Raw genomic sequence first — 13,702 nt, 5'->3', positions numbered from 1 at the left:
AAATCCATGAATTATACAAATAAGATAACTTAAATTGTAACTATATCCTGTAAATATACAAACTATAACTATGAAAGTTTATTATAGCAGCTCTTTGTAATTTTTTTTCTTTTTACAGAAAGCCTATTTGCAGCCCAGCCCAGAAAGTAAAAGATTAGCGGGTCTAGGGTGAAAATCCATGAATTATACAAATAAGATAACTTAAATTGTAACTATATCCTGTAAATATACAAACTATAACTATGAAAGTTTATTATAGCAGCTCTTTGTAATTTTTTTTCTTTTTACAGAAAGCCTATTTGCAGCCCAGCCCAGAAAGTAAAAGATTAGCGGGTCTAGGGTGAAAATCCATGAATTATACAAATAAGATAACTTAAATTGTAACTATATCCTGTAAATATACAAACTATAACTATGAAAGTTTATTATAGCAGCTCTTTGTGATTTTTTTTCTTTTTACAGAAAGCCTATTTGCAGCCCAGCCCAAAAAGTAAAAGATTAGCGGGTCTAGGGTGAAAACTGTCAACAAACAAACCGGAGTTTTCCCAAATACAATTTGAGGAGTTCAACTGAAATCCATAACCAACCCCACAAATTTCTTGGACGAAAGCTTAGAGAAAAACACCAAAAATGGCTGATGAACTAAACAAAGCTGCTTCAGAGGAATACAAAACGTCATCTGTAGAAGACGGAGGTGAGGAAGGAGAGATCGTAGGGGAATCGGATGATACGGCCTCGTCTTTAGGGAAACAAATCACTATGAAACATCCACTAGAACATTCTTGGACATTTTGGTTCGATAACCCTTCAGGGAAATCGAAACAAGCTGCTTGGGGTAGTTCCATTCGCCCCATTTACACCTTCTCCGCTGCTGAAGATTTTTGGAGGTACCATTAACTTTGCTTTCTTTTTTTGGGCGTTTGAGAAAAACTTCATCGGTAGGATTAGGGTTTCTAATGTTCTGATTATCTGCCTTCGATTTGTAATTTTTGTAATGATTAGATATATAATGTGAATTTAAGCCAGTTAAAATTTTGCTGTAAATCCTGGATCCTCTTAAACATACATGAGGAGTGACGTTTACAGCAGTTGTTACAATAGGCATCAAGGATGACTTGAAGAAATTCAGAATTTTACATGCTTGCATGTAGCATAAATCTCTAGTACTTACTCGTAGTAGTATGCTTTTTATGCTTTCGTTTTCTTATTTGAAGTTGTCAAATTCTCTGTTAAGTTGTGAATGGAAAATAATGACACATGCATTAGAAAAATTCACTTCCATTCATCCATGCATGACATGCTTTTGTTACTTCACCTTTAATTATAGCTAATTAATATGTAGATTCATAAGTAATGTGCTTCTTTGAGTATATTAACTTGTTGTGATGTATACGTTCTTTAGTACTGTGCGTTTGAAGGAATTCAAAAGCCCTGAACTAGATCATTGTGTTGAAACGTGAAGATCAAAACACGAAAATAAGGAGAAATATAGGTGTACTCAAATTTACATCCTTTCCCCCTTTTGATCTCTCAATGTAATGGAAAAATAAAAGAAATGTGTAATATAATTGTGACTATCAATTTGGGTATGGATGGATGGAATAGATCAAGTCGAGCGGACTTTTGATGAAGATCATATACTCAAATGATGTCACGAGATCGCGATGATGCGCCAAGTATGAACATGTAATATTCAAATATGGAATCAGAATTAGGCCCTGCATTGAGGCACAAAGTTCCCTGAACAAAGTGGGAGGTGTGGTCTTACTTTGAGATTAGTGGTTATTGTGGGAGAGGGCGTGATCTTACTTTGAGACTATGTTGCTCGGACTTGGGTGTGGGTATCCAATATGGGTGCTGATCTAGAGGTTGGATTCTTCAACACACAAATTTTAGAATTTTGGGGTATGGATCTAAGTGCAAATTTGTGGATATGGGTGCAGGGATACGGCCAATAAAATATATATTACGACATATAAACTATATATTTTGATATGTTAAAGCCATTGAACTAAAACTAATAAAACTTTATTCTAAATGAACACCAATAGTTTATTCATAAGATATCTCACGTAATAGAAAATCATTTTCATACTTTATATAACTATATATATATGACATAAACTCAAAAATCAAATCAAATACCCAATCAATCTATACATCTCGTTCAATGTAGTCAAAGTGTCCATGATAAGTTGACCAAATCAGGTATTGATCCCACACCCACACTCATGTCGTGTTGATAGGTATTGACAAGGGTGCAACATGAATTTTGAAGAGTCCACGAAACATAGCTTTGAGATCCCAGAATTGTTAGAAGATTCATTTTATGGAAGTTGTATTGGGTCTGCAGTAGAGTTCTATTTCATAAATTAATTGGGCTGTACTATACACTGCCTTCTTTGTATTTTTGTTGTGTTTTACTACTTTTATGGTCTCCTTTTTCCTTCTTTTTTGTTCCTGGTCATCAAAATATTTTGATAACTAACCTTTCTCAAAATGATATTTTGATAAGTAATGGTAATTTTATTGATGAAATAACAAAAATAGATGGTAATTTTATTGAAAAACACTCCACTGTGAAGCTGGTATTGAACCCCAGTACAAGAGAAAGCTGTTAGAATCCTTCTATAGCTTTTTTGGGTCATCAAGACCACTTGGAAGTCGATCTTTTATTATTTAATTTGAATTCTATTTTTTATTATTTATTTTGAAGTCGATCTTTTACTGAACATTACCAAAAACGTACTTTTTCAAGACATGACACAGAACACACAAAAGCTAATGTATTGATGATGGCTGCTGCATGCCATAAACCTACTTCCTTGTAATACTTATAATATTTTTATTTTTTTTGATAAAGTAACATATTAATACTTATAATATACTCTCTCTATTTCAATCTAAGTGTCTTAATTTTCTTTTTAGTTTGCTTAAAAGAGAATGCTTCTTTTTATATTTGGTAACCCTTTGATTCCGACATTTCTGGCATGTTTATGGACACAAAATTTAAAGGGCATTTTGGTGCATTACACAACTTCAATTTAAGACCACAAGATTCAAGTCTCCCATATTTTTTTTAAACAACATATCTAGTCAAACTAAGACACTTACATTGAAACGGGAGGGAGTAATAATGTTGCTTCTAAAACTTACTCCTTAAAATCTCATCTTTTTTTCACTTTCAATTTTGATATATTTTATTGATTATCCTATGAAAATATATAGATTGTTGGAAATTTGTTTTTCTCCTTAGCAACCATATGGTGGAAAGTATTTTCTACTCACTAACTAAAATGGAAAAATAAGACCACATATTTTCTAAGAAAACATGTGCTGGTGGTGCCGGCAATATGTTTTCCACATTTTTCTCAAGAGTCAAGATGCTTAGAGTTATTTGGTACTTGTGTTGGTGGGATGTAGCAGATACTTTGTGGAATTAGTTGAGGTGCGGGCAAGCTGGCCCAGTTATAAAAAGAAATATAAGATCATGAAGCATGCATGCTTTATTTTATATTCTGAGATCATGGATTGGATATTTTGATATATTCCTGTTGAATATTCTGCAGTGTGTACAACAACATTCACCACCCAAGCAAGTTGGCCGTGGGTGCAGACTTCCATTGTTTTAAAAATAAAATTGAGCCAAAGTGGGAGGATCCTGTATGTGCCAATGGAGGGAAGTGGACGATGAACTTTTCTAGGGGTAAATCTGATACCTGCTGGCTGTATACGGTATGCCCATGATGTTCCTATCTGATTCTTAATCTTGTGTCTAATCTGGCTTTTTTCTTTTCCCATATGGATGAAGGTCATCCTTAAATTTTCTGATATGGAATTAACTGTAGCTTCTGGCACTGATTGGAGAGCAATTTGATTATGGAGATGAAATTTGTGGAGCGGTTATTAATGTTCGAGTTAGACAAGAAAAAATAGCTCTGTGGACCAGGAATGCTGCCAATGAAACAGCTCAGGTAATTTCTTTAAACCAAAAAAGGCATAATATAAGTACTTATTACTACCTGTTTTTTGGCTTTGACAATCAGCTTCATTACTTTGTGGGACTAAGTTGAGAAATAAAAAAATGTAGTGTCTAATTTTGTCGTGATTTGTTTAAACGTTATGTATCCCATTTAGTGACTCCATTTAATAGTAATGGCAGTAGACAACACTAGAATCACCAGTAGATAGTGTTAAGCTTGAGACGGAGAACGTCGGTCACAATTGTTTTTTTCAAGTAATGACATTGGTGATTGGTTGGAATTTGAATTCCAATTCTAGTAACTTTTTTTTTTTTGAACATTGGTAAAGTTGTATTCTTCAGCATTAAGGACATGCTGGCCACCTTCAAAATTTACAGCCCTAAGCGAAATTACAAGCTCCCTATTAATTCTATAATTTGATCTACATCTTCTATGCAAAGTTGTTTACACCAAAAAAGTAAAGATACCAAACAATTCCATTTTACTTTGTGAATGGAATTAGATCTATCTTCAAAACATCTCCCATTTCTTTCCTTCCACACTGACCACCATATGCATGATGGTATTAGCTTCCACCACTTCTTTTGAGTCTTGCTACCCCCTCTTCTGATCCAACACTTAAAAAGATCAGAGGTGTGTTCTGGCATAGACCAGCTACAGCATGTGATGTTGAGAAACAGCTCCCAGATCTGTGCAGTGAATTTGCAATGTAAAAATAGGTGATTGTTTGTTTCCCCAGTCAAATTGCACAGGAAACACCTAGGGACTAGTTGCTTTCCTTTCTTCTGCAGCACTTCTTGAGTTAAGCAGGCTCTTTTGATGACTAACCAAGTGAAGCATTTCACTTTGGTGGGGATCAATCCTCTCCAAATACTCTTCCATTGATGATGGTAGCCTCTAACCCCAACTTGTATGCCTTTCTTGTAAGCACTGTTTACTGTGAATTTGCCATCCTTGTTGTGCTTCCAAATAACTCTATCTGGTGCATTTGTTACTAGATTGATTCCCCCCAATTTTCCCAGGAAAGAGGCTACTCTATCTACTTCCCAGTCATTCAATAGCCTTCTGAAAGATAGGTCCCAGCCTTGAGTTGTCCAGCATTCACATACTCTGGCTTCAGGATTGTTGCAGATTGAGAAAAGATCTGGGAATGACTCACTTAGAGGAATTTGATCAATCCATCCATCTCTCCAAAACTTGATCTTGTTGCCATTTCCAATTTTGAGAAACACATTTTCTTCCATAGAGTTCCATAAAGCTCTGATTGACCTCCATACTCCCCATCCATAGGGTTCTGATACTATCTCTGTACACCATGGGTTCAATTCCCCATACTTTGCCACTATCACCTCCTTCCATAGGGTTCCTTCCTCACTAGTATATCTCCACAACCACTTCATCAAAAGGCTCTTGTTTCAATTCTAGCAACTTTCTAAGTGGTTTTTAACAGAAATGTATTAACATCAACGGATGCACCAACGGGAAAGATTGTCACAAAGTCAAATCCTTGGAACTTTTTAAATTGTCTTAACAAGTGTATCTACATTTAGAGATGCATCATGCATGAAGAGAAAATAATGGCATCAAGAGTGTCTGTTTACTTGTGAAATAGCATGCCTTTACATGTGCTGTTTTAGGTCTTCTATGAGCACTTATATATGAAGTTTTAGGTTTCCTATATATATTATGCTGCATGAATTCTCTCTAGTATTTTGTTAAATATATGTGCAAAGAGGCAGTTTAGTGCTGAATGCTCCGGGCATCATGTGTTCATATTCTGTATTTAATCATCAGGACGGTAAGTAAAGACTAATTTTTATAGGTACTATTTTAATTCCCTTAAATAGCCTGTTACCACAATCAGAAACTGGTACATATTTCCTAACAAAGATGTATTGTCTTATTCCCATATCACAATATATTTATATATATATAACATTTTCATGCATCCAAGGGTTTAACCTTGTGGTCAATGCTGAAATGGACCATGAGAGACTAGTTTTCAAATCCCTACAGGGGCAAAAGGTGTTAGGTGATTTCTTTTCATGTGTCTAAGCCTTGATGGTCCTGTGCTGTTGAGAAGTAACAAATACCTGGTGGGTTTGTCAAAATGCACACAAAGTGGCCTGAATAGTTTCACTTCTTTGGTTTTACATTTTAGTCAACAACATCGTATAGCTCAAACGTAAATACCTTGTGTATTTGTAGACTCTATTTTTGTCTCGACCCAGCAACAGACGTGATGACACTTGTCTATTCCCACCAAGACAAGTCAGCCTCAACCCAACGAAACAAAAGAAATGCGGAAAGAGTAAAGCAAGACAAGATAAAGCAGAAAACATTCATTCTATTAAAACCCTCAAAATCTGGTTGTCGCCTATACAAGCTACTAAATACATAAAGTGCGGAATTGAAATAATTACAAGTCTCAGCCTTTGTTCTCAAATAAAACAAAGTATAAAGAAAAAGGAAAAAGAGGGACCCGCTGAAGTAACAAGCATCTACCTCTCCAAATCCTTGACAAGCCTCGGAAAGTAAGAGAAGGACGATCACGCTATACCGGGCTTGGAACCTACAGAAGTGTAGAAGCAAGGAGTGAGTACCAACAACACGGTACCCAACAAGCAACCTTACACTCCGACCGAACCTCCTCAAACTACAACCTGCACAGAAATCAACCCAACCTAGCAGTTCTATAATGCACAACTCACAAGGCTCAATAATCACAGTTCCACAATCAAACGAATCAAGTAAGTCTCAAACACAATTAACAAGCAAGTCACACATAAACACCAAATGCCTCAAGTCACAATAATCAATCCCTCGCCGAAACCATTTCCCATCGGCATAATATCACTAGCCGGAACCATTTCCCGTCGGCTTTATATCAATCCTCTAGCCGGAAATGACCTCGACATCACAACACTCGCCGAAAATGACCTCGGCATAATGGCACTCGCCGGCAATGACCTCGGCATCATAAACATCACATGTCTCATCACGGTGTCCCACAATCAATGCACACACTCATGCAATTCAAGTCCACATTCATGCTATCAAACATTTCATCAATCAATCAACAAGGGTCACAATAAGGCAATTCACATCATCATGTTCATCACATAGCCTTTTCAATTCAACCCCTTTTTATTCATTTAGATATATCAAGTGGACAATTAAACCCTTCACCCCATCCCCATTACTCCCAACACACAAGCAACGAAGGAAGTACACGTACAAGGTTTAGGAGATCACTTGCCTTAAATCACACAATTAATCACTCCATGAGATGAGTCTCTTCCCCTTCCGAATCACTCCCGAAGCCACACAATCTATAACAATCAAGTATTCACAATAAATATTTGGAAACAACAATACCCACATCAATTACTTTGAAAAATGGGTCAATCAACTCAAAACCCAATTCCGAGAATAAAGGTTTGAATCCAAAATTTAATACTTGAAAACATTACTAAAGGAAAATGAAGGTTTAGGATCATAAAAGCTTGCCATTTACTAATCAAAATTCATAATTAACCAAAGAAAAATGAAGGTTTAGGATCATAAAAGCCTACCCAATTGACTTAGCACAAACAATCCTTTCAAAAATCGCCACCAAGGGTTCCCCAAGCTCAAAAATGAAAAATGGGCCTTAAAACCCGAAAATGGCAGGCAAAAACCCTCTCAGATGTCTCTTATGCGAATCAGGTTCCACCTAAGTGAACCTCGCAAAAGTTGGGGGTCTCGCTTTTGCGAACCAGGTTCCGCTTAAGCGACCATCGCTAAAGCGAACCATGGTGAACCCCGCCCAAAAGGCCAGTCTCGCTTTTGCGAACCAGGTTCCGCTTAAGCAAAGACTGCAGCACCAAAAACATCAGCCAACACAAAAACATCGAAAGGACCCTCGAGATTCATTCGGAACCCCTTGCACACAAACCACATATGCAAATCAATTATACTCAACGTTCCGGACTCAATGGAACTGTCAAAATACGAATCTGAGGTCTCCTTTACCCGACATCCGTGAAAACCACAAGAAACTAACTTAATGCCTAAAAGTCTAAAAGAAGCTCGGAAACTCTCAAAAATCGACGAGATCTCACCTAGGCCTAAAATCATCCCCCGAATCCAACAAAACTCTCGAAAATTCTGATCCGAGCATTCGAACCCCGAATGTTGACCAAAGTCAACCCAAGGGCTAATTTTCCACAATTTCACAACTTAGGACCTCAAATCCTCAAAAAAACTCGGAAGTTGCAACCGACAACTCTCACAGCTCAGATTCCACGGGATTGATGGAATCGATGGAATTCCATTCAGACACTCGAAGCTCCAAAAGGCTCCAAAAACCACTTTTGAGCAACTTAGCCTTTCAAAAGCAAAAACTTATCAAATTCTCAACTTTTAACTCAAAATTTAAAACCAACTTTTTCAAACTCAATCATAAGAGACTCGGGGTCGATATCGGGAGGGGCAAAACGGTAAATTCACAAAACTTTCAAAAAATGACCGACCGGGTCATTACAATTTTATTATGGGAAGAATACATTTTGAAATTTGCATTATATGGATTCATCATGGCATAACAAGTTTTGTGTTGGTTGTTAATCTACTACAGTCCTCTTCCTTTATCTGGGTTTGGGATGATAATGTGAACAAATATCATAAAACCAAAGTTACTTTGTAGGAGTAAGACATAATACATATTCTGCAAGTTTAGCCAGCTAGATATGACTGAAGTTGAGGTGACATTAGAATGGATTGAGGTACCTAAATGTTTGACAATTCAGATGTTTAGGCTCATTGTTTCAGGAGAATGGAATGATGGATGAAAATGCCAAGCATAGGAATATTCAAGTAAGATGGTTGAAAAGGAGTGCCACATAAATGTTATGTGATAGTAAGATACCTACCAAAGGGAAAGAGAAGTTAAGAATGGCTGCGAGGCTAACACTTTTGTATTAGAGTGAATATTGGGCCTCTAAAGCCCAAAATATCCACAAGATTAGTACTACAGATATGCCAATGTTAAGACAAATGTGCAGTCATAATAGCTACATGAGATTAGAAATGATCACATGTGTTAGAAGGTTAGAATGATAAAATGAGAGACTATTGCTTGAGATGTGTAGCCATGTGTTATGTAGGCTTTCTTAAGCACCAGTTTTTAGCTGTAAAAACATTATTGATGGTGTTGAAAGAGGAGGTAGACCTAAGAAAGGAGTTATCTCAAAAGATTTGGAATATTCCGGAATCCAGGTTGTTCTATCAAAAGATGAAAAAATATAATATACGAACCCATCAAAAATATTAAAAAATAAAGTACATTGACAATTCGTATGGGTGATACCATCTAAAAGACTAGTGCTTACTAGACTCTTAGTATATTAGAGACATAACCACTGGAAGAGCATATGTGAGAAATCTTACTGTTGGATGTCCTAAAATTCAACAACATACCCAGCGAAAGATGTCCTAAAATACTGAATATAAAAATATTATGGATTCAAACAAAGCATTTATGATGGTGTTCATACTGCCTGCCCCAACTAACTTGGATTGAGGCATAGTAATTATTGTATTTAAATATATTTCTAAGGCTAAATTAAAGATAGCCCCTTATACTCAAACGTTACTAGTGATCAGATAGACATCTCTACTTCGAAGCGTTTTAAATGTTTAATTACTTTATTTCAAAAAACATTTAGTTACTTGTAGAAAAATAACAAATTACTTTTTATGTTGAAAAGGCCAAAGCTACAGCTTAAAATTGAAATGCGATTCCTGACTAATAATAGTTAGCGGAAGTTTATTAATAGATATGTTTTCATTATGTTATCCATTCATAGCAGTTCTAGGAAAACCCCCTATATTTTCTAAGAAGTTTCTATTTTACCTCTATGCTTTTTTTCAGTGATGGACCCCTGAACTCTTATTTTGGTTTCAGAAACTTGTAACTGTTACGTCATCTACCATTAGTGAAGTCTTGAAGTTAAGTATTGTTTTCTAACAGGTGGAGCTAACTTTTCACCATCTGCATTCTCTGTTATGTAGCTTTAGCAATAATGGCTTGGAGAAGAACAGCCTGGATTCCAAAACATTCTAAATCTTTTACGAAACTATGAATACAATCAACTTAAATGTATTGATATTTTTAACTGGAATGAAAAGCAAAGCTTTGGGACAGGAACAGAGCAGTTGTATGCTACGATATCAGAATTAAAAATTAGAAAGTTTATTGGCAGATTTTGGTGTTAACCATTGGTTGTTTTCAGTATTCCCTTCGAGTGCAGGATGTAGTTTTAGAATTTGCATTGTCATATTCGTAAGGTACGATGAGATGAGTTGGCTTAAATGGAGAAACATGGTTACTCGACTCCCCACTGTATGGGATTGAGGTGTAGTGGCTGCGCATCCATACGGAACTCTATAAATGGTTCAGTTTTGGCCTTTCTTTTTAAATTTCTTTTCCCTATGAAACATTGAATTAATAAGGAGTACTGTGTTCCTAGTTGGTCTCTGCCTGTATTAGGTGGTCTGTAAAATTTTGGTATGTTTCCTTGAGTTGCAGCATCAGTCTTGTAAAATAGTTATTTTTTTGTATGATTTTGTGATAGCCGATGTTACTTGGCTCCAATGACGAGAGGCTTGTGAGAATGGAAACTGTAGTAAGAAGTATTTTGCCCCCAAATTGATAGAGTACTATTCACTGTGTGGTTGAATTTACCCAGTCCATCTATACAGTAGCTATATATCTTTGACTACTTCTGAGATAATGCATGTGTCTTGCCACTTTGGTTATTCTAAACCAATTATTTTTTTTCATGTTTCCAACCCTCCCACTCCTATTTCTTGTCCATTCCTACTTTTTCTTCTAGAATTACACGATACGGCATTCCGCATTCCCCCTCCCCCCTCCCCCCTGTCTACTAGCCTCATCCACTTGCATCTAAATGAGCATTTCATTGCAGGTGAGTATTGGTAAACAATGGAAAGAGTTTCTGGATTACAATGACACAATTGGCTTTATATTTCATGTAAGATGTCTTGGTTATATACTCAATCATTGATTTGCTCAATCATTGATTTGCAACTCTCATCAAGAACCATTTGTTTTGCAGGATGATGCAAAGAAGCTTGACAGAGCTGCCAAGAATCGTTATTCCGTGTAGTTCTACCGATACAACAGGGAATGCAATCAATACAGTCATAGTGGTAGTATACTTGTTTACTGAAGAATTAGCAGTCACTTGTGGCTGCATGTTTTACCTCTTGCATTGCCAATTTTCGTATAGGGAATTTGTTTGGTTTTGAAGCTTTTTGATGACTTGACAATTGGCCATATGCGACTTGTATTAGTACCGATATTATAGAGGATTTTGTCTATTTCTGTGAAATTGACAGCACTCAGCAATCTTACGTATGTGTTTTGCTTTCCTTTCCAATCCAACTTACTCTTTGAGGGGTCATTTGATATGGTGTATAAGAATAATGCTGAATAGGGGCATTATTAGTAATGCCGGTATTAGTTAGGCAATATGGTTTGATGGACCTTTGTACTTTATGAGTTTTTATTTTGAACTTTTTTATTTAACTATTTGCCAACTGAAACCTTAAACTCAATGAAACTCATCATTTTAAATCCCTTTGGCTTTGTATGAAGTTCAAATGCACAATAAAATTGACATGTCATCATCCTCATCAGATTTTATATGACACATCAGTTATTATTTAATTTATTAAAATAACTTTTTTTTCTTCTTTTTCACTCCATTAGTCCCTTCATTGTTACTTGACCAACCCTTGTAAAATCCTTTTCTCTATTAATGCCAATGAATCACTTTTAATATATCAATATATTGTAATATTTCTATACAATTTTACGCAACATATTTTATCTAATTTCACAAAGACATTCAATAATTACTTTTCACCTTTCAAACTATCGAATCCTTCTCACTTTACCTCAGAAAATGAAAAAGAAAGACAAATCAAGAACAATAGCAAATTTAAAGATGAGCACTAAAATTGCAACAAAAAAAAAAGTTCTCATTAGACATACTTCTTCCGCGGCTATGTGTATTGAGCCAATTTTTTCCATTTTTCTTTGTTCATAATATTCTATTTTTTTGCACGATTTCGTTTCTAACTTAGGAGAAAAGAAAACGAAAAAGAAGAAAGAGAAAGAAATTGGAAAGGAGTGGGGATGGGAGAACGAAAGAAATGGGAGATTGGGTGGGGGAAGAATAAGGAAGGTGATGATAGAAAGAGGAAAAGAAATGGGGAGGGGGGTGGAGAAAGAAGTGAGTTTTTTTTTTTTTGTTCTTTTATTCTATTTTTTTCTTTTAATTATTTTGAGTCTAAATTTTTATTTCTACGCTCCTTTTTTAATGTGAAATTACGTATTTGTGCCAACTCAACAATTAAGTTGCAACATAAGCTTGGTTAACAGTCAGAGGGATTTAACATGTTGAGTTTCATTGAATTTAAGGGTTCAGTTGGTAAAGAGGTACATTGAAAGGTTCAGAATACAAACTCATACAAGTCCAAGGGTCCATAAGACCATTTCGCCTATTAGTTATGCAAATATTATTTCTTGCATTGTTTGATTTGATGTATTAATATTTATGTATAAAAATATCCTCTACAAATATGGTGAAAAAGACATAGAAAAGATTTTGAGGGACAATTATTTTAAAAAATATGCTAATACATAAATTAAAACACCTTGCATTACGAATACTGAATTTTCATTTATTAGTTACACATACATTAATACCAAACGTGTATCAAACATGATACTAGTAATACCTAAAACTAATGCATGCATTATATTTTTTAATACAGTATAAGAAATAACTAATTTTAGCCATATTTAACTCAAGTTAGCCATCTTCGCCTCAAATATATACGGGCAGACCTATTTGGTCGCTGACATTTAAGTTGTACCCGGCATAAACATGTTTCCTCCTGATCTTCTTTCTTCTTCTTAGTCGTAGTGTTTTTGAATCTACGGAAAAGGCTAAAAAAATACCCTTAAACTATCTGAAATAGCTCATATTTACTCTTAAATTATATTCCGGCTCAAAACTACCCTTCTTGACATACTATTGGGTCAAAAGTACCCTTCTTATTAATTGAAGTTGTTAAATGTCATGTGGATGACACATGTCATGCCACGTAAGCGCCACAATTTCATTCATTTCCACATAGACTAATATTCCTAATCCCTAATTTTTCCCCTCAATTCTCCATTTCCATTTGAAACCATTTCATCCATTTTCCTAATTTTCCACTCATTGCAGCAGCATTGTCTTAGTTTTAGCTTATTTTTGTTCACATGTTCAATTTCATGGCTTAGTGGATTTAGTAGTGGCCACTGTTTGTTTTTCAAACTTTAGCTTCCAAACTATGGTGAATAATGTTACTGGAACATTCATTTACATTGATGTAACTGTCTAGAATGGTTGTAACTAGCTAGGTAGAGGGTAAATCATGCAAATTCCTCAAATATAGTAAATTAGCTAAAAGAAAAGGAATACAAGTACCTAAACCAAATACTAAGACACCTGTGAGTTCATAATTCTTAGCAGTTTTGTCACTACAAACAAGCTTCATATTTTAAAGAAAATTCTGAGAAGTAATAAACAAGCTTCCTACAAGTCAAGTGAGGCATTAAATTTCTAGGTATTACTTCCATTTTCAGTTGAAATTCTGCC

At 35.4% G+C, this 13,702-nt stretch overlaps 1 protein-coding gene across 1 annotated transcript; it reads left to right on the top strand.

The window, feature by feature from the left end:
• Window positions 1–630: 630 nt before the first annotated feature.
• Window positions 631–11,155, top strand: LOC102605001 (eukaryotic translation initiation factor 4E-1-like). Its single transcript, NM_001288408.1, is given in 5 exon segments — window positions 631–887; window positions 3,570–3,735; window positions 3,849–3,974; window positions 10,955–11,020; window positions 11,105–11,155. Coding segments are annotated over 5 exon segments (666 nt in total).
• The last annotated feature ends 2,547 nt before the right edge of the window (window positions 11,156–13,702 follow it).

This window comes from Solanum tuberosum, unplaced genomic scaffold (assembly GCF_000226075.1).
Source record: "Solanum tuberosum cultivar DM 1-3 516 R44 unplaced genomic scaffold, SolTub_3.0 scf00287, whole genome shotgun sequence".
Lineage (NCBI taxonomy): Eukaryota > Viridiplantae > Streptophyta > Magnoliopsida > Solanales > Solanaceae > Solanum > Solanum tuberosum.
This window is presented reverse-complemented; position numbering and strand designations above follow the sequence as displayed.